General features: G+C 32.4%; 3 protein-coding genes and 1 non-coding gene across 4 annotated transcripts; 2 read left to right on the forward strand and 2 right to left on the reverse strand.

The window, feature by feature from the left end:
• Positions 1 to 521: 521 nt before the first annotated feature.
• LOC8287443 (serine/threonine-protein phosphatase PP1) lies at positions 522 to 5,570 on the reverse strand. The gene is made up of 4 exons (XM_002509822.4): positions 5,041 to 5,570; positions 2,372 to 2,931; positions 1,557 to 1,769; positions 522 to 908 (listed from the first exon to the last, which is right to left on the reverse strand). Exons 1-4 carry the CDS (start codon positions 5,216 to 5,218, stop codon positions 897 to 899), a joined length of 963 nt encoding a protein of 320 aa, XP_002509868.1. The 5' UTR covers positions 5,219 to 5,570; the 3' UTR covers positions 522 to 896.
• Positions 5,571 to 9,594: 4,024 nt separating this feature from the next.
• On the forward strand, positions 9,595 to 14,450 carry LOC8287444. The gene is made up of 7 exons (XM_015715176.3): positions 9,595 to 10,020; positions 10,787 to 11,122; positions 11,771 to 11,926; positions 12,266 to 12,597; positions 12,866 to 13,394; positions 13,494 to 13,526; positions 13,705 to 14,450. Exons 1-7 carry the CDS (start codon positions 9,876 to 9,878, stop codon positions 14,205 to 14,207), a joined length of 2,034 nt encoding a protein of 677 aa, XP_015570662.2. The 5' UTR covers positions 9,595 to 9,875; the 3' UTR covers positions 14,208 to 14,450.
• Positions 14,451 to 14,569: 119 nt separating this feature from the next.
• Positions 14,570 to 14,642, forward strand: TRNAA-AGC. The gene has a single exon. It is a non-coding gene; the product is annotated as a tRNA-Ala (tRNA).
• Positions 14,643 to 15,131: 489 nt separating this feature from the next.
• Positions 15,132 to 16,011, reverse strand: LOC8288043 (protein LURP-one-related 17). Its single transcript, XM_015729045.3, has 2 exons — positions 15,675 to 16,011; positions 15,132 to 15,561 (listed from the first exon to the last, which is right to left on the reverse strand). Exons 1-2 carry the CDS (start codon positions 15,948 to 15,950, stop codon positions 15,169 to 15,171), a joined length of 669 nt encoding a protein of 222 aa, XP_015584531.1. The 5' UTR covers positions 15,951 to 16,011; the 3' UTR covers positions 15,132 to 15,168.
• Positions 16,012 to 21,315: the final 5,304 nt, after the last annotated feature.

Here is a 21,315-nt window from a genome sequence, read left to right on the forward strand (position 1 = left end):
ACAGGAATACTAAGCAACAGTTCCACATACCAAGTTAGAAAGAAGACGTGGCAGCCAGCTTTTGCCAAAAACATATTTCACCAAGTCTACAAGATCCATAGTGAATTGTGCTTTCATGGATTTTTTTTTTTTAATTAGTATTTTTAATACTACACAATAATCAAAGACTATCTTTCAAACATCAACCACCAGATATTGAAATGAAAAGGACCAGAATTGGTTCTCCTCGTCATTCATCAAGACCACATGGTTCTATAAGTTCATTATTAAACTAACAAAAAAAAAAAAAAAGGAGAAAAATATCAAGTTCTTTAAGATCGGCATTAGAATCTATAACATTGCTATTAATCTATCATCTTATAGTCTCCTAGGATCTATAAAAGCCAAAATTTTGTGTTGGGTAAGAAAAGAAGTGAAAATCAACCACCCTCACTTATGCAAATCTATATAATCAATAATTTGAAAGGAAGAACCTTATCTTTTTTAAAAGGAGAAAGCGCCAAATATTTTCAGGAAATGGCTGATAGCTAAAAAGGCACCACCTTCAATATTTAAAGAGTTTGCGCCAATTGCAAGCAAGAGAAGTATTGCCATGAGTCGAGAAATTGTGCACCTACACCAATTGCAGTTTAACATAAAGTCAGAAGCTCCAGTTTACATAATTAAAAACATAACCACCCATTTCATTGGCAGCAGGTGCCTCCACTCCTTCAACAGTGTTCAGTAACATTATGTCTTCACCTTTCACCTGTGTGCCAAAGGAGGCCGTATCACTAGGTTATGTGGGCCTTGCCAGGCAGCCGAAAGTGGATTCTATGGTATAAAGCTTATGCGAGATAACAGATCAAACTCCAATTCTGAAGCCACTTCAAATCCTCAATACTCATGCAAATCAATCAACCCTTCCCCTGAACAGAAAAGAGTATTGTTATTGATACTTATTTTTCTCAAAAATGAATGCCATATGCTGCCCTCCATACCAACCCCAACATAAAGAAAACCCTTCACACAGTCTGCCCAGAATTTTCCAGTACTAACATTATCTGCCTACTAAAACTGAACATATGAAGATCATCATAAATACCATACCAAACCACAAGATATTACAGCAGAGGCATTTAAGATACTTGAACTAGTAACTATTTGGTTTGAACGAAAGGCAAGCAAACAAAGTTCCTACAGGTTCATGAAACCTCATTTGTTCGTGGCTCATACTGATGAGCTACTTCTGCCACAAATTGCAGTGCAATAAAACATTCCTATCATCAGATCAATTTCATGTAACGAGAATCAATCCACTCTTTAGTGATCAACTCAACATCTAGAACATCACAATCAAGATAGCACCATTTAAATCTCCAATGACGAATACCCCAAAATCAAATTAAAGATATTCTAGTTTTCACCACAATTTCTATCTTTTAAAAAAAAAAAAATTCGAAAAGAGGTTGAGAAGAACTCTAATAATGAAAAGTCTATCAATCACCAAACTTGAGAATTGGAACAGTGGTTCAGGGCCAATTCACCGTGTGCATGACTAGAAAAGTGTTGCTTACCTTATGGGGCGGAGTTCCAGGTCTCAATGCATTGTTGCCAAATCCCATTTTTCCTTTTTTCTCAGACGATTTAAGAATTTGAAAAGAACATGTTAAAGTATCATCCACGCTCATCATGGCACCAGCATTATCAAACTCACCACAGTAATTTGGTGCAGAGAATATTGTGACCAGCTGCCGCTTTGCAAAAAACTCGTAACCATCCTCAACAACCTATTAATCACACTCATAAAAAGAAAAGATGTATAAACATTAATGGAGGATCATTTTATGATATCGCATTGATCTCCATGTCTTGGCTATGTCAATGAGCATGCACAACAAAGATGCATGTTGGAAGAAAAAAGATTCTCAAATCAGCACGGAAAGAAACAATAATAGATGCATCAATTTCCTCAAGACCAAAGCAAGGGGTAAAGAGATACTGTACTAATGGTAGAAATTTATGGGAGTAAGAACTTGTTTTCCCATGAAGATATATTAGGACAAATAGAAAAGAGCCAAGAGTCCACCATAGAGTTAGAAATCAATGGTGCCACAAGAAATGGAATGAAACAAAAATATTAGTAAGCTAATGAATAGTAGATGATCTACGCATGCACAGGCACATGGGCAAAATTCATGATAACCTGAACATTTGTGTCCATTTCTAATATCACAAGGTCACCAATATCTTTACCGTGAAATTCTGATGTACAAGTACAAAGCATGACCAATAAATAACTGGGACACAGTCTACTTTCCAAACTAACAGACCGAGTATAATGCACATGCAAACCATGCCCAGGAAGTAAATCTAATTCACATAACATTACCTGATGAGCCCGACACACAAGATCAAGGTCATGTTTCTGAAGGAATTCAGCAACCTTGTCAGCCCCAAATGTATATGACACCCCCCTATCATTCTCTCCCCAACCTTGGATATCTTTATCGGGATCAGCCCACAATAAATCACATAGAAGGCCTTGGTCTGGCACATCAACAGGACGAGCTATATTCCTGATCTGATCCAAGTTTTTCAGATCAGGGGATAACCCACCATGCATGCAAAGGATCTTTTCGTCTATAAGAGCAGCAACGGGCAGGCAATTAAAGCAATCAGTGAATGTCTTCCAGATGCGAACATTAAACCTTCTCTTGCACTCGTCATAAAAACCATATATACGGTTGATGGAAGCACATTCATGGTTTCCCCTCAGGAGGAAGAAGTTCTCCTTGTATTTGACCTTGTATGCAAGCAGGAGGCAAATTGTCTCTATGCTCTGCTTGCCACGATCAACATAGTCCCCTAGGAATAAATAGTTTGCTGCAGGTGGGTACCCACCATATTCGAACAATCGTAGGAGATCTGAAAACTGACCATGAACATCTCCTGTCAAAGTAATTTATAAAGAGAATAATCAGCACACTAGTCAAAAATAGATAATTACCTAATTAACTAACAAAGAATAAATACAAGTTAAATATAACTAAGATCGGTCACAAAAAGGTAAAATGTGTACAAATGAAAATGCAGACTGTGGTCTTAAGCTATGAAGTAAATGGTCATGAAACATGAATCTTGCAAAAAGTGATACCACCCCAATGCAGCTTCTCTCATCCAGCAAAGGGCAGAATTGCAAACATCTTCATTAGTGAACTGAATAAGTTACACAATATTTCCCCTCTTAGTTAAGAGATTGGTTCTTCACACACAAATAACAACAACAAAAAAAAGCCTTAGGATTAACAAGACTAATTCACATATGCACCAATTGCTCAATTCAGAACTAAACTTTATTTTCATGAAGTGCACCAACTTCTAGTACTTAGAGAAAAACAAGCTGATTGACAGTGAAAGTATGGTGTATTAACACATCAAGGAAATGGACAAAATGTGGTATGACAAACATCCAAAATGCATGGCATGAGCAAAACAGCAAGTAATGATAAAAAGAAAAAAAAGTATTGTAATAGCGACAAGTAAATGTTAACAAAGACTTCCCCCAGAGCCAGTAATAACTAAATCAGTTCCCTAAAGCAAAGGAGACCTTTCCCAAAGGATTGCAATAGGTTCTCATATAATATCTATACATTAAATGTCGATGACACGATAATGATATGAGCTTTATCATTGCACCATTTGTAATTACCTTTATAAGATTAACTAAATGATCAATTTACTTAACTAATTACATACTAAGAAGTCCTATCAAATAGATTATTTGACTGAGTCTTGAAAATGGAAATAATTTGTTCACAATTTTATTCTTGCAGAAGTGTCAAAGTAAGACAAATGACTGCTACAACCAGGCAGAAAAAAGATATCCAATCAAAGCTGGCATTGTTGCAAAAGGTAAGACCACAAAACAAATTCCTAAAAGGGCCAACTACTAAGCTTGGTAGGTTTGCCACCAATCGACTGCCATATACTTATGTGTTAACTATCGCAAAAAAGTCACAAAATCCTCAAGGTTCTCAGCCAATTCAATGCAATAAATATAGATCCTTTCAAAATAATAAATGACATATATGCCAAATATAAATATCAATTCCAAAACAAGATCACCATCACGCCCCTGCTCATATGCTTCTGATAAGAGCCAAATAGCCCCAGAAAAGGAAGGAACGACAACTTTAATATGTCAAAAACACATATGCCAACAAGAAGCTCCAACGTACATGGTCAGTCCCAACAAAATCCAAAGCTTTTCTCAGAGCCAAAACACTTTTGAAGGCTCTGAACCTTTAAAGACAAAGACATAGCTCTTTATTACAAAAGAAACCTTTATTTCTTTTAGTCATTACAGAAGGCATCACCAATTGTCGGTCGAGTTAAGTGATTAAATATGTGATAGTCACCATAAGGAGTACGCAAAAAAAGCCACTAGTTGGAGCTGTATGCTCGTTGTTACCATTCAAATCAGTGATAATTATGATTATATATATAAAGGGCACTCTGCAGCGCATCACAGTGCAAATTTCATCTAATTACTACATAAAAAAATAAACCAAATAGATTAGCACTCATCACCATCCAATTTAAAAGAGTAAGCATAAACTTGACATGATAATATATATATATATATATACATATATATATATATATATATATATATATATATATATATATATATAACAATCTTTAAGCACTTTATGTTTGCTCTCTGCTGGTAGTTGAGGTATCCAACATTTATGTTTAATGTTGTATTTTGCATTTTACAAAAGGTTATTATTCCAGTACAAAAGGCAAATCAAAATTACTTCTCTTCAACTGCAACTCATCATCCATAGTGAACCCAAACGTTAGCTTCTAGCTTTCGTCCTGTATCACTGTTTCTTGTGAATTTAAAATTATGTATTCAGAAAATATCATTTCCAGAAGTTCAACTTTTCAACCTTTAAATAAATTTAAAAACTCTCGCAAATTTGACAACATTAAACAAAACTAACCAAAAAAAAAAGAAAAGAAAAATCAAACACTGAGCTACTAATAGATTACCACAAATCTTAATAGGAGCTTCAAGTTCAAGAAGATTAGGTTGACTAAGAAAAATCTCCTTTGACGCTAAACAAAGATGCCGTATTTCTGCCTCCGTCAACTGCACCTGCTTCGTTGTCCTTCCATTCTTCGCCTCCACTAACCGCCGTATAATATCGTCAAGTAACGTCTCGTCCATAAAAAAACACACAAAGAAACAAAACCCTAACAACAATACCACAAACACACTCTCCCTAAACTCTAGAAACTTCTTTCCGATAAGCGAGAGTGATGCGAGGGAGATCCGATACCTTTAGCTGGAAAATAAATGATAGGGGGAGAATAGGGGTAGCTCTAAAAGTAACGTGGGAGAGAGTTTCCGGCGAGAGAGTGGAGGGGTTTTTTATTTTTTTTTTATTGTGCGTGTTTTGTAGGTTAGTAAGTGGTATGTTTGGTCAATGGGTAAAGTGCGTGGCGGCCATTTCCCGCTCGGTGTTGACAGACGGTGTTTATTAGAGCGGCAAGTGGGGGACCCAATATAGAATTAGAAGTGAACGAAACCAGCCCTATAAAAAAAAATCGTCAGAACCCTATCAGGAAATGGAAGGAGCACGCAGCTTGCACGTGGGGGTCGGGATTTTGGTTTGGGTTTGGGGCAGATTAATTTATTTTTAACTTCTTATTGTGATAATGATTTGACGGATGAACAGAAAGATGATGATGCTGCCGGACAACTAGTCAACTATAATATCAAGATATTTTCTTTTATTTGTTTTCTTTTTCCATCTATTTAAATAATAATAGCAATGTCTATATCTTAATTAATGTTTATGAAGAGGAATTTTCAATGATTTTGATTGCTTCAGCCACTACCATAAAAAATGTGAAGTGATCCCTTCAACAGCCATTCCAAACTTTTATTTATGTCTGTTCAAAAAGAAAGAACTATTTATTTATTTATGCTTATTAATTTTTGTTGTTGGATGGTACTGAATTATCTAGTTTTTGTCAACAATGAAATAAGAGTTGTATTAATCTTAGTGTAGCAAGTAATCATTTTAATTTATATTAAAGATATATTTTGTCACTAATTAAAAACTCTAATATTATTGAAAAGGCACTCAAATCATAATTAAAGTATAATACTAATCACTATTAGATATGCTCGACCTATGTAAGTCTATTCAAAAGAATTTTAAATTTAAACATAAAATTATTTACTTTAGATTTGTCTAAGCTGCAATCAACAAAAATTAATATTATTTTTCGTGATCCGTGTAATAAATTTGATTCAATCTAAAATTTATAAAATAAATTGTTCCATATTTGTTATGATAGATTAAATTTAAATCTAGATTTAAAAAATTCAAACTCAATCAATTTGGACCCAATCTCAAGATTTCAAGGGGTAAAAACACTAGTAAAATTAGAAATGCCATTATTAGATCCCAAAGAATTTTGATTTTTTCTTAGATTAAATCTATAAAAAAAAAAACTTAATTGTGCTTTTTATACAAATTTGTAAATATATTTGTTGTAGCTATTAAATAAGTTTAGTTTTAAATTAAATTCTTACATGTAAATATTAAGTTGGAATTAGATTAAAATCTTGACCACAAACAATTCAATCAGTTAGATTTAAAATTAAATATAAGAATTTCAAACCGGCCTAAATCCAGCCAGACCTGTGACTTGAACAGTGTCTAGTCATTAGGCCTTCGGCTTGAATTTAAAGTTTAGGAAGGTTCACAATTGGAAGTGGCCACCGACTAGTTGGAAATTAGTTGCGACTATAGTTTCGACTGTTTAAAAAGCGAGCTGTGAGTACAAATGAAAGGCGGTCATGACCCGTGAGCCGCTATGATTTTGTAATTAGTGGCTATTAAGTTGGTTGTTAGTTGTTTAATCTTAAAACAAACTACAATTTGTTGCCAACCTCATCCGAAATTACATGTTACCTTTTAAATCACATTGCTTTAGAAATCATTAATTTATTTAAAAAGGAGACATGACTTCATTTATTGCAGAAAAATGAATATATATATTTTCAACTTATTTTAAAAAATATTTATTTGTAACAATTTTTAAAATTTTATAATGAAAAAAATAATATGGCAAGTTAATTCTGTTTACTAATTTAAAAATTATTAAATTAATAAAAAATTTATTACATTTAGATATATAATATGTAAAATAATGCACATATGATATTTTTAATGATCGTACAATTAAGTATAAGATAATTTATTTTTACTGATACATAAATATTATTCTTTTAGTAAGTAATGTCGACTTCGTATATTATTTTTTTACTATCGCAAATAAAAAAATAAAAATTTGTTTTAAAATTTTGAAATAATTAAATAAAATTATTAAAAAATATAAAGTTTAGAATTTAATTTATAATTAGGCCAATATTTTTTTTCTTTTTTCTTTTCATTATGTTAAACAAGACATTGTTTTATTTTATTTATAAAAAAAAAAAAACCTTTAATTTTTTATTATCCCATACAGTAAAAGGGAGCTTCCAATATATGATGGGTTATCAGCAAACATATTCTTCCAATGTATATGTTGTCTGCATCTATAAATTGTGTTTCATTCTCTTTAATTATATAGGGCAATACCACACATCCAATGACTTTGGATTATTTAGAAAAAAGTAATCAGTAGTCATTTATCCATACGTTGCGCACGGTCGCTATTATTATTTTAATTATAAAATTAAATTAATAAATATAATTTAATAAAATTTCTAATATTTAATATTAATTTATATTATTTTAATAAATAATAATAAACTAATTATTTTTAAATATTATTCTTAATCTTTTAAGATTTTAAAATTTTATTAGTGCAATAATATAAAAATTATTTGAAAAATATTAATTAATTAATTTTAATATTATATAAATTAATATTATTAAAATAATTGATTATTTTTCTAAAATAAGAAATTATTATATAATTTAATATAATATTAAAAATATAAGTTAAGATGTTATTTTTTAGAATTAGAACTGTTATCTAATTAGAAAATTAATTTATTAGTTAATATAATATTAAAATATAATTAATATACTATATTTTTAAATAAAATTAGTATCATTATCTTATTAGGAAACTATTTATTAGTTAATATAATATTAAAATATAATTGATATATTATTTTTAAAATTAAAGTCAATATTTAATTCAGAATGTAACTTATTAATTAATAAATTAATAAAAAAATTATAAAATTACATATAAATTTGAATTTCATGTGTCAAAAATAAATACACATATCAATACAAAAATTTTATGTGTCAACAATTAAATATACAAGCATAAATTAATACTATATATATATTATATATATATATATATAGAGATTGCTATAATCCCTGTAAGCACCCCCATATGGTTGGTCAAGATTATGGAGAATACGTTACTAAAATTAATATTATACTGTCTATAACAGTAACAACGTAGTGCAAATTCATCTAGAAAAAAGGCAAATCCTCACAAATTCTCCACAAATTCTCCACAACCTAATAAGCTTTTCTTGAACATTTCTTAGTATTATTCAGTCGATACAATTGCTTGCCTGACATTTGATACATGTTAAAGAAAGAAGCTCTGTGGGATGCTTAAACACCATTAGCATTTATTAATCAAATAACATGCACTAACAACTTTCTAAAAGCAACATCCAAGTGGTACTATTCTTTAATTCATACTTGTTTAAAAAAGAAAAAAACATATTTATATCAGTGTCATTTTAATAATCCAATAAAATAGATAATGCATTCTACCGTGGCTACAAATGTTATAATTAATTATGTTTGTCGATGTGAAAACTGATTCCAAATTAAATAGATTTAAAAGTATGATGATCTTAGACGGATTTTAAAAAGTAAGAAACCAACTAAAATGAATTATAAATAGTAAAACTCGACTTAATTATAAAGGTTGATTGAAATCTATATTTATATAAATTCCTAATAGGCTTCTAATTAAAATAAAATTCAACTCCAGCCTAAATCTAAAATATAATTTTTCAGATTATATATTTAAAAAATCCAAGCCCTAATGCATACCAATGTACCATAATTTTCCAAGCTAGCTATGATCGACCCCTTTTTTTTTTTTTGCAATTTTTTCAAAATTAGCCCAAAAGCACAGTGGTGTTCAATGGAAAATACATGTAAGAAAATAGATATGCTGGTGCCACTTGCAAAAGCAAAAAGCTCAAGGGTTCTCTGGTAATTCCAGTCAAACATTTCATACAACGTTTTACAATTTGATTGGTCCGATCTTGCGAAAGTCCACACGTGGAGTAGAGTTTTGACAAATTCCATTTCTCTGTTTCTCTCATTTCTTGTCGCTGGATAAGGAAAATTCAAATGACCAAAATGCCCTGAACAACAATTTCTGATTGGACAGGTCCACGTCACAAAACCAATGACAAAATCACCCCAAGACACACAAGAACTAGCCGTCATAAATAACGCCGACGGCGTGCACCTCACCGGAATATTCCACAATATCAAAAATAAACAGACCAAATCCCGAAAACTATATATACCTCTTTTTCTCTATCTCGAAAATGTTTTGCCCTAAAAACGCACACCTCTCCTCTCTCCCTTTCTCTACTTAGCCGCAAAAGCGCATGCTCTTCTTCAGTCTAAAAAGAATACACTTCAGTTTACTTTCTTACTCTAAAAATTATCCATTCATTTCCTCGATTTCTCCGACATCAAATTTATTCGGAAAACGTCGCCGTTTCATCCAACTCGTTATACTTGACTCTTGAATCTTGACTCTGTGGTTTTCTTACAGATCGGAAAGCATGTGTCTTTAAGTCATTGGAAATGGACGCAGTCGAATTAAATTATCCTGTTGCTCTTGCGGCGGCGGCGGGGGCGGCACCGGAGCTGTTTGGTGGTAGAGATAGGGTTACGGTGATGGAGGCGGAGGCAGAGGTGGAGCTTTGTAATTCCTTGCTTAGTGAGAAAGGTGATTTCTTTGTCTTAATTTCTATTTTTATTTTAAAGCATATAAGATAATTTGTTCTTTCTGTTCATTTTTTTCTTAAAAAAATAACTGTTTTGTTAATTAAATTATAAGTTATTTAGGTTCTCTTTAGATAATTTTCTAGTAAGTAGTAGTAGCTCTTTCTGTATTAAGGGTCTCTTTAAAGTTAGGGAAAAGCTTCAGAATCCAGATCTATAGTTATACTATTGCAAGACTAATGGCTCACACATATCAAAAGATGACAACTGATAGAGCCTGAGAAGTTTCTCGATTGAGTCATTGACTTGTTTTCATCATTGGGTAGTTTTTATCCTTAAATGTTCTGGATACAGCTAGCGATTCTTGCTTTTCTTGATTCTTTGATAGTTTGAATTAGGTTTCAGGTAAATCTGTAGTGTATTAGGGCTTTGTGGAATTATGTGGTAATGAAATAACTGCTTTTACGAATATGACCAGAAGAAAAATTCCACCCTTTGTTAGTTAGCAATTAATGTATGCTTAATAATTTCTCGTGCACAAAAATCTGAATTGGATTATAACAATTCAATGAAATTACTTGTGGGGGCTACAATTGGAAGGACTTTTCTACTTTAGTAACTAAGTTGGAACTTATTGCTTGTGAGCCATTAAGTTATTGTTGTAATTTATATAGCTATAAAATTTATGAGTTTTCCTTTTGTCATTTGTGGGAGTATGCTATTTTACATTATATGATTTAAACTAATGCTCTTGCGATTCTGAATATCAGATGCAACAAGCGCAGTGAACTCTTTGGAATCCACGCCATTGAATAAGGTTCCAGCTCCTGAACTTTGTCAGCATACTAGTCATCGGCCTAGCTTTCCTAGTGAAGATGTGTCTAAACAGCTCCATTTTGGCAGTGCAAAAATTCCTTCCTGGATTCCTAGGCATGAAGAAGTGCAAGTGCAAAGAAAAGTAGGACAAGTGTCAAGAAGTGGTAGTGGATGTTCTAAAAGACCACGAGTAACTTTATTAGAAGATACTACAGATCCAGCTACCATTGATAACGCAAAAGAAGCATGTAGTAAGCAAGTATCACATCCAATCAAATGTGAATCTAATGGTAATGCTATTTTCCTTCAAAAGTAAACTAACCCTGCTGTATGAATTGTGCTTGTCTACTTGAAGTTCTGATTTCTTAGTGACGTGAAGCATACCAGCACTGTTATCACTGTAGAGATATTCTCAGTGGACTTTTCTTTTACACTATGCTTGTATTCTGTCCTTAGTTCATTCAAATGGTGTTAATCCTTACATACAATGCGTGATCTTACAGTGATGGAAGCTATTGTGAATTCATGCAGTGTTATTATATGTATAATGCTTTATGGTATGTTCATTAACATGTATTGTTTCCTGTACTTGGGATTATCAAGATACCTGCATGCTTTAATCAATTATTTGGACAGAAAAATCATCTTTTCCCTATATATTCTCTAGGGACATACTTTTTTCTATTGCCATTAATTTTATTCGTTACATGATATTTATGTCAAAACCTCAGATATGAGATGTATATCTCTGATTGAATTTAATTTTAATAGTTCGTTAAAGATTGTTTGAATCCCTGAAATTTGGTTAGTGCTGAAGAATAACCAAGTATTTTCCTCTGATTATGTATTTGAAGTTCTGCTAGATTAGCATTTCTTTTTAAGTTGTCTAAATGGGTAGCTTTTTGGTGCTAATTTTGTCATCTCTAATAAACATTTAGAGAAAACTCAATCAGCAAAACAAAGGAACAACTTCAGCAGCAAACGAGGTGATAGGAGAAATTCTAAAGTTCTTACGAAGACTAAGTATGATTCCTTTTCTGTTAAGGCAAGTTTGGCGAGCTTTAGTTCAGCTGCTGCAGGAAACAACTTCTTTGGTATGTTGTGGTCACACAAAATACTTTTCTCTCTTATGATTGATTCTTATAGCAATTTGAAGGATGTCTTTTCTGTTGCTGCCTTTGCCACTGTATATACTACAGAAACATTGACATAATACAAACTTAAAATGTATTTTCCAGAATGCATCATGCTGTTGATTGCAACTAATTTCTATTGTAAAATTGCACCGACTTTTTTTGTCCTGGCCTCTTGTTTTGAAAATGGTTTACGACTTTGTACTTTTATAATGATGATTAATTTTATCGGCTATCTGTTTTCTTTCTTTGGCTTGACTTGCATAAAACTCATTTATGTCCATTTGCATGTAATATCAGGATTATATGGTCTGAAGACTGATGTTCATGACATCACTAAACTTGTTGATGATTTATCATTGGATGATCTCCTTCAAGGCATTTATGAGTGTCCTAAACTAGGCAAAGATAAGGGAAAGAAAGCAACAAACACAACCGAAAGCGTTCTGCATTCAGTTAGAAAGGCTTGCTCTATTCTTCAGCTAACTAGATCTGCACAGTTCCAGAATTTTGCTGAGATAGATAGCTGTTCCAATGAGATAATACCCACAGGCCAAACTACCTCTATTTCTATTGTGGGAAATGGAGATAATGGTGATTCATCTATGACAGAATTATGTTCATATAATAAGGTTAGTTACAACTTACAAGATCTAAGATGATTTTCTGGATGTAGGACAGGAGAATGTAAATTTCTCTCCCTCTTCCTCGTTGCTGTGTGCACAACTATTGGCCTAGTTTTCAATGAGTTATAGAATAACATTTTAAACCTATGTCACCCACTTGTAATTCAGTGCTAATTCTGCAGTTTTTCTTCCTTCCCTGATCTTTTCTTTCACAGACATTAATGCTAATGATTAGTCTTGCATTTGCCAATTCTTTTACTTTCTGGAGTTGCAGGAATCTTGCAGCAAGCGTGAAAGTTCTGCAAATTTTCTCAATCTCTCATTCGAGCAACCTAAAGGTACACTGGAACGCTTGGCACTTCCTCCACCCAAGGATTTAGAGGCTTTGCTTCTTGATGCAGCCAAGCCTGCTGTATCTTCAAGGAATGCTCCTGATCCACGCCCAGGAAAACAAGCATCTCGTCGACCTAGTTTGCCCCCTTTTCCTTGGTCACATACATTTGGTGGCAATTGTAGGACGAATTCTGATGCAAATAAGCTTTTAACAAGTAGGAGCACATGCCAAGGAAGATGGGTGAAATTGGGGAACACTTTCAATTCACTTGGGATTGTCCCTAAATGTCTTATAGACTTGGAGTCATTGGCTTATGATGATACCCTAGTTCCTTCAAGTGGACCAAAGCTTGCTGTCCCAGGAAATAATATTGTTTCATCTACATTTGTTCCTCAGGGCAATTGGGGTTCATCAATATCAGATACTTCTCTGACCCTCCCTTCCTCCCTCGGCACAGATTTCATTAAGGGTGAGTTATTCTGGGGTCATCTTTTGAGAGTTGAGTTTAATTTGGATGTATCAAAATGTTTAAATAGCTTTAATGAAGTCATTTTTCTTGCAAATTCAGAATCTGGAAGTGACCTGAAGAATCATAGAAAAGGTATGATTTATAGTTAGTAACTTTATTTGCTTGTTACCTAGACTTGGCAGCAATTTGTTGCTCTTACCCATGTTTGTGCAAGCAATCAAGATGTAGTGGTCTGTTGCTGGTTTTTTGTCCGAGTCAAGGAATTTAACTGACTGGTATAAGCATTCTTACTCGTTTATATTTGTGACAGTTGGGCAATGTCCAAGATTGTTGGCGGCTGCTCAAACATTGTATGACATTGCCACTTCTACCTCGAGGTTAAACCAAGATGGAATGGTAAAGTGGCCAAAGAAACCCTCACAAAAGGTTATGAAAGCTCGCAAGTCAAAATCAGCTGAGAAACCTGAAGATATATTTGCACCCTCGACTTTAGTTATGGGGTCTGATCAGATGGAAAAAAATAGTGTCGACCATACACTGACATCAAAGAGACTTAAACTCTCAACAATTGAGAACAAGAATTATCTCTCACATGTGAATGGTGTGCGAAAGGGGCCAATAAACTGGTCTACGCCCAAATCAAGTAGATCATCACCGAATAAATCAGTCAGAGACTCGACAGCCTGCATTGTTAAGCAATCATGTATGACTCCGCCGCCTGCTAAGGTTTTGCACAGAAGTTGCAATGGTCAACAGAAATTCCATAAATTAATTCGAACGGATTGGAACCGGGAATGTGACAGGCAGGACTGATAAAACACCAGTCAATTGTTGTGATTTTACAGTGCCCGCCAAACTGGGTTGATGTACATAGTGGGGTTGTTGTAGTTGTAGGGCTACACTGTAGGTGGGTTGGAATTTGTTGCAGCTGTTCTTCTCGAGGGTTGAACAGTCAGAAATGTTGTAACATTAAGTAGACATGTAGTTTACAGCAGAGAAATTCTTTGCCTTGTGTAGATCATTGGAAAGGTAATAGAAATTTCATTTCTTTCTTCACTGCTTAGATAGCTTAGATGGATGATTGCTCGGCCATTTTCTTCAATGAAGCTGAAGGGAGGGCCTTAGAAAGAGAAGAAAATGAAACTTAAGTTAGCAGGACCACATAAAGAACAAGTGGGGATGTAGCTCAGATGGTAGAGCGCTCGCTTAGCATGCGAGAGGTACGGGGATCGATACCCCGCATCTCCATGTTGAAAAATTTGGTTTTGTTTTACTATTTCAGTATAACTAGATGGAATGTGTTATTTTGCTTTTTCTTTTTTTTTTTTGGAAAAAAAGGAAAAGCATCAAGAGAAGAGAGGGCCTCAAACCTCAAATGTTGCAGCTTTGAAAAGTTGGACTGTTCTTTAATTTGCCCTTTTCCTTTTTGACCGTAAAAAAAAGAAGAGAACTCGGTCTTTGAAAAGACAAAATCTGGGAATTTAGAACAACTGCTTTAACTGGTAACCCAACACTTCTTCCACTTCCTTGTTAATTTCGTTTCAATTTTATTTTTATTCTTTAAATAAAAAAGTTGAAATTGTGCAAAGCCAGAGAGAAGTAGTGCAGGGGCAAGATCAAGTCCTCCTCCATTTGCTTTTTTTTTTTTTTGGGTCCAATTTCCTTCCCTGTCACCAGAAGATACACAAACACAAACTATTCTAATCAAATCCAAAAACAAACCTAACAAACTAAAAATGAAAAAAAAGAGAAAAGCATAAAAACATGTATTAATCTATGAAAACATTTGATCCAACAATAAAACAAGAGCCATAGCAAATCCAGGATCAAACCCTGGCTGTACAACTAATAAGAAAACTTCAACCCCAAAAGAAACCCCAACTACCATTGCTTCTTTCCTCTTGATTTCTGCGACAACATTTCTTGATTCATCCATGATTTTACATGATCTCTGCCTATAAGAACCTTCAATAACATATGAGTAATTATTTCTTTTCTCTATGCAGCTACCTCTATAAACATGTGCAAGTACATTGTCATTTCCTCGTAGTATGCTGATATGTTTCTTCACACTCCAAATTGGCTTCTTTGTCAATTCAGTTGTTGTTGAACAATATCTACCTACTTCCCCTGCGCACACTTCCCAATTATCTCCCAATCCAAGCTTCTGCAAGAACTTCATCTATATTAGATTAAGCCGTACGTTTGATCTCTTAAATCATATACCCATTATATATACATATATATATATATATATCTGAAAAGAAGGTAAATAATTACCTTTCGTCGATGCACTGTAAGGACAGATTTTCCAGAACCATCCATGAGAATAAGTTCATGAGGACGAACCATATAACTATCCACACGATAAGCTAAATCTCCATGTGAATTAATCACTGTAAATCCATTGCAGTTAATTATAAGTGACTTTCTCCACACCGTTAGCGATGTACACGTCCCACCATCATCTGCAATCTTGGTCTCATTCTGTTGCTGATGATCTTCTTCATCGTGGACTGATCTTGACAAAGATTTCAAAAAAAAGAACTTCTTCATAATAATAATACCCTTTTTTTGTTTTTATCAGTATCTATCTCTCTCTCCTTTTCTTTTACAGCTTCTTAAAGAGACAGATATTTATAGCTTATATATATAATGCTTGAATAATGTGAAATGTCTTTGATTTTGGCTTGCTTGTTAGAAGGGAGACATGGGTGCGTGGCGCGTGAAACTATTGTTGCTGTTAACAGGAAAGTTTTGATTTTCTTACCATTTTAGACAATAGAAATCTTACCTAACTGACTTGAGTATATAATCTGCACATGCCTTTTGTTTGTAGAGTAATTAGTTGTATTTCGTTAATTTGTTTGTGTGATTAAGAAAAATAAATCAAGTTTTCTACAGAGTTTTTTGGTGGTCTATAGAAGTTTAGTATGACACGTGTATGCTTTTTAAATCTAAGATCATCTTTGTTACGGGGTGGAAGAGTTTATAATTTTCCGTTGTTTGGTAAAAATAAAAGAGAAAAAGGGAGGGGCAAATTTACATTTTTATATTTCATCGTTATTTTCAATTATTAAATTATATATTATTTAATCAATTATTATGTGTGCAATTAATGTGTCTAAATAAGTATTTGCAAGTGTACGAATCGAATGGTAATTCGGGTAAGCTCACCACGAGGTCGATCTTACAAAGAATTGTAGAGCATATGTTATGAAGACCAACTATCACACAAATTACTGAAAGTAAATATAAACACTCTAAGCCGATGTTTTGAGAATAATCTTAGTTTAATAAAAGAAATTAAATAACCAGAAAGTAAATATCCAACTAGAATGATTAATATGAACTATATGATAAAATAACATTTAGTATAGCTTTTACTTAGTAATTTTCTTAATTCCCTTAATTCCCTTAAGCCTTAATTTAACAAATGAGATGGTGATGTGCATTTTCCCCAAGTCACTGAAGCTAATGATGCAACTTAGGTTTCTTATACCAACATAGATTAAAGTAAAGATGATGTCTCTAATATTTTTAACTTAAAGATTTTTATAACACATATTATTACTAAATTGATATGATGGTCCATCAATAATAATAGATGAAACTAATGAACATATGAAGGAAAAGAAATCTTTCATTAAACTCAAAATATATAAGGTTCATACATAAGTAAAAATCCAAACTAAACACTTATTGGACTTAGCCTAATATACTTAATCCAATGATCATTGTAATTAAATAGAAAGACTTAAGATTCATAAAACAGAAAATTAAAACTCCCTAAAAGTTCAAAGGCTTTTCAAGGAAGGAAGAAGATTGGTCATTTTCTCCACGTATTCGAAAAGCTTCTCTGGTTTTTCAAAGAATGATGCAACACAAGCTAGCAAGATGTCAAAAATGATGAACTCCAGAATTTTCTGCAGAGAATAATGGAACCCTTCTTCCTAGAGACCCAGTAGCCAAAGAACTCCCTATTCTAATTCACCTCTACTTCTTGTAGAGATTCCCTTCTCTAAAGTTATTTTCTCCACACACAACTCCTATAGTCTATCCCTTATTGTCCTAAACAAACTAAACAACTCAAATGATAATTATCCATTAATTATATAATAATTACTTAAACTTCCATTTTTGGGCCTTAATGAATTAAGCTAGGCCCAAACTATTAATAGCCCACGTGTCTGATACTTGAGCCTTTAATAGCTGCAGTCCAATTACGCCCATTAGTGCGTTTTAAGCTCAAATTCTCATTTTTTGTATTATTTCCTGAATGTAGACAAGAAAAACTAAAGTGAGGTAAAACACATCTTTATACCATATTATATATAGAAACAAATCATTAACGCTCTAAAATACCCTTAATTATCTATATACAATTTCAATTGATCAACAATAAACCTGTAATTATTATAAATCTCTTAATTATATAATAGTTACTCTAATTTTATTCTCGTTTCTTCAATCCATTACCAAATATTACTTATTTGAAAGTTAATTACGCTAGTAATTTCTCTAATGTAAGAGAAAAAATAATATAATCACAGCCTAATAGCTTAAGAAATTTAATTTTTTTGTAAGAATTTGCTATTTTAACCAATTTCTTAAAAATTGTCAATTTAGCTATAATTTGACCAATTGAGTATAATTTTAACCAAATTGAATTATTAGTCAAAATTAAGCAATGTAAATATGCCATTTAGGAGATGGGAATTCAAAATTATACAATATGTATAAATAATATGGCATTAAAACCCATCAATTTAGATTTTTAATTTTCTAATCGGTGATAATGTCATTATTCACCTTGCTCAATTTTAAAAAACAACTCAATTGAGCTAAAATTGCACTCAATTGGCTAAATTATAGTTAAATTGATAATTTTAAAAAAAATTGTCAAAACAACAAATATTTATAAAGATTTAAATTTTTTAGACTATTAGACCTATAACAAATTAGTAGAAGGAGAGCAGCACATTTGGAATAGAAGGGAATGGATTGATCTCCAATTGTCTTGTTAATTAATGAAGATCTCAAGTATTAATTAGCGTACATGTGATGTCCTACACTCCAATTGGTAATATTCAAATTAAAAGCATTTCAATGAAGATTTCAAGTATTAATTATAACTGGATTCTTCCAAAATAAAAATTAAATTAATTAAGTACTCACAATCACGGCCAAAACCAAGAAGTAAAACTGAGCCCATAGGTATTCAGAAGAGAATAAAAGATTTAAGTTTAAAACATATTAACTGTGATAGCAATTATGCGCATGCATGGAAACTGGCTGGCAGATAAACTTTTGTATACTACGTACCCAATTGTAACTTATGGGGATCACTTCAATTTCAATGTTCTTCCTTTTTGAAAAAAAGAATAATATAATTCTCAAGAGTCACTTTTTTAAAGGTAGTAGAATGTGATATTAAATGTACTTTGGTTACATTTTAATTAGAAAAGTTATTTAAATCCGAATGACTTGTATGATAAAAGAATATAGATTTTGATTTAAAATTGTTAAATAAAACATTGGTTATAGAAAGATAATTGTTTCATGGTGATAGGTGCGGCAAAGAGAAAGAGTGTCTTGGCTCAGATTTCACAGACAAGAGTTTGTCAATGTTAGACATGCACGTAGGGCCTAAATGTAATCAATTAATTACGACCAACAATGTTCTCTTTGAACACGTCTTTCCTCTAATGGATAAGGAGGACAATTAGGAGCAGATTGCATTGCACAAACTTACTTTTGTCCTGCTTAATGCTTATAATGCTACCATATCTTTCTCATTCACTCACTAAGACTCGAACAGTTTTTGAGTTATATTTTCTCTTTCGTTTAAGGGTTCTTTTCTTATTATGGACAAGATTGTGAAGCTATGAGATTAAGACCCAAATTTTATTTTATAATATTTAGTGACTTTAGGAAACCAAAAAAAAAAAAAAGAAAAATATGTGCTTCTAGCCATATAGTGCAATAACCAAAAGTCTCAGGGGCATAAATTCAACAATATATATATATATATCCACCCAAACAAGAAGGTCCCGACTGATTTGTTTGTGGCCCCCCTCTGCTTGCCTCATTGATCAAATTCTACATGCATCTTTGACAATAATTGAGTATGTGTACCCTAATTAATGGTTATTCATAAGATTAGTCAATTCAAATGTGATTTTGTTGCTCCGCATAAGCAGCCGACCATCACACTTATCGAACTATTTTCCTACATCTTCTTCCATTCTCACTTTCCTCATTTTGATCTTTCTGGTGTTGGGTTACTTTCAATTGATATGACTGCTTCATCTTTTGAACTGATAAACCATTTGCTCCCCTCAGTGGGTTGTAGAACTGACAAAAATGTCTGAATATGCATATCCTATCTTGTTTTTACACGACTACTTAAAAGAGGTCCTATGTTTAGCCACTTTAGACCTAAATCTTTTGGTCACCACTCTATACTGTTCTGCAATTCAAGTCCAAGTTTTCATATAATGGTCCTCGTAGTGAACTTTTGATTGGAGACCATAGTTAGAAATCTAATAGGACTTAAAAAGTTACAGTGTGGGAGTACTTCTATATGAAAATACCTAGTCTATATTATGTATTCTTTTAATTTGTATATTAAACGTATAAAGAATTCAACAATAAACATAATAAACATAGATGACAGGTACCTAATTAAATTGATCAAAATCATTTAAAAACATGATTCAAGTCTATTGATCTATTAGGATATATCAACTAATTTAATACCTATTATAATAATAAATGATTCATCTTATTATGAATTTATTTTAGCACGTAGAAGTAGAGAATTTGTCGCTATCTGGACTGTGCTATCAAATGTTATAAAAAAATTAAAATATAAAACCAGTCATTTTAAGTCTGCTGATTATAATGAGATTTTTCTTATTTATATTAATACCTATTAATATAAAGATATTTTCACTTTAATCATATTAGTAGTAGTAATTGCGTCCGATTATTTAAAAGAAAATAGATAAATAGGGTTGGATTTTTATCAGAAATTAGTATTAAAAATAGATTTAACCTGTTTATTAATTTAATAATAAAGTTTCCATCAGTACTGTTTATGACAAGTTTTCAAAGAACCACCCAGAATATGATCTTCCTTTAGTTAATAAAAAAATTGGCAAGGTACAAGTATTTTTAATCAAAAGAAAAAATAAAGAAGAGAAACATTACATGCAGCTTGGATTTGTGTCCATGGTTGGTTCATTAGGGATTCATAGGTACTAATAAGACACGTGGCCATTTCCAGAACGTATCGAGTATGGTGGGTCCATTATTTGATATGATTCCCTGCCAAATTAAGTAAAAAAGAAAAAAAGGATATCAATACATTGAAGTTAGGACTTAGGACAAGGTGTCAAACCACGTGCACATTTGTTGGTTGACGTGTCGGTTTGGTTTGATAGCGATTACTATAATCTGTTTTGCAGTGGTGAAAAATTAAATAGCCATGCAAGAGTGGAATATATTATAGTATTGTTTTTTAAGGTTGCAACTTGCAATTGATGTGTTTGTGTTCTTTATTCTTCTGAGGAGTTTAATAAGACCAAATTAGGAGAAGCTTCCTTTGTTGGGCCTCATCAGTTGGAAGCTAACTTATAAACTACAATACTAATCGCTTGATGAAATTTTTTATATAGCAGTAATCATTTACAACAATAAAATTATAAATTTTATCAAACATGTTATAATTCTAATATAATCAATGTTTTATTTTTGACTGATTAAGGATTAAATTAATTTTTAATATATAGTCATTAAATTTGTTTAGACTCACTTAAGCTGACTGGAAAATTAGCGGCAACTCCTCCAATTTTTATTCCCTGTTAGAATTAGCAAAAGAGAATTATGTGTTAACCGATGGAATTTAAATTGCGGT

Source organism: Ricinus communis, chromosome 5 (genome assembly GCF_019578655.1).
Source record: "Ricinus communis isolate WT05 ecotype wild-type chromosome 5, ASM1957865v1, whole genome shotgun sequence".
NCBI lineage: Eukaryota > Viridiplantae > Streptophyta > Magnoliopsida > Malpighiales > Euphorbiaceae > Ricinus > Ricinus communis.

What these genes read in the sequence shown, in the direction of transcription:
- LOC8287443 (XM_002509822.4), bottom strand. Translation starts at nt 5,218, where the DNA reads ATGGACGAGACGTTACTTGACGATATTATACGGCGGTTAGTGGAGGCG. An exon ending in AGCTCCTATTAAGATTTGTG is followed by an intron (nt 2,932 to 5,040) that starts GTAATCTATTAG and finishes TTACTTTGACAG; the next exon opens with GAGATGTTCATGGTCAGTTT. An exon ending in TTGTGTGTCGGGCTCATCAG is followed by an intron (nt 1,770 to 2,371) that starts GTAATGTTATGT and finishes TGTGATTAATAG; the next exon opens with GTTGTTGAGGATGGTTACGA.
- LOC8287444 (XM_015715176.3), top strand. Translation starts at nt 9,876, where the DNA reads ATGGACGCAGTCGAATTAAATTATCCTGTTGCTCTTGCGGCGGCGGCG. An exon ending in TTCCTTGCTTAGTGAGAAAG is followed by an intron (nt 10,021 to 10,786) that starts GTGATTTCTTTG and finishes TCTGAATATCAG; the next exon opens with ATGCAACAAGCGCAGTGAAC. An exon ending in AATCAAATGTGAATCTAATG is followed by an intron (nt 11,123 to 11,770) that starts GTAATGCTATTT and finishes ATAAACATTTAG; the next exon opens with AGAAAACTCAATCAGCAAAA.
- LOC8288043 (XM_015729045.3), bottom strand. Translation starts at nt 15,950, where the DNA reads ATGAAGAAGTTCTTTTTTTTGAAATCTTTGTCAAGATCAGTCCACGAT. An exon ending in TTACAGTGCATCGACGAAAG is followed by an intron (nt 15,562 to 15,674) that starts GTAATTATTTAC and finishes AAGTTCTTGCAG; the next exon opens with AAGCTTGGATTGGGAGATAA.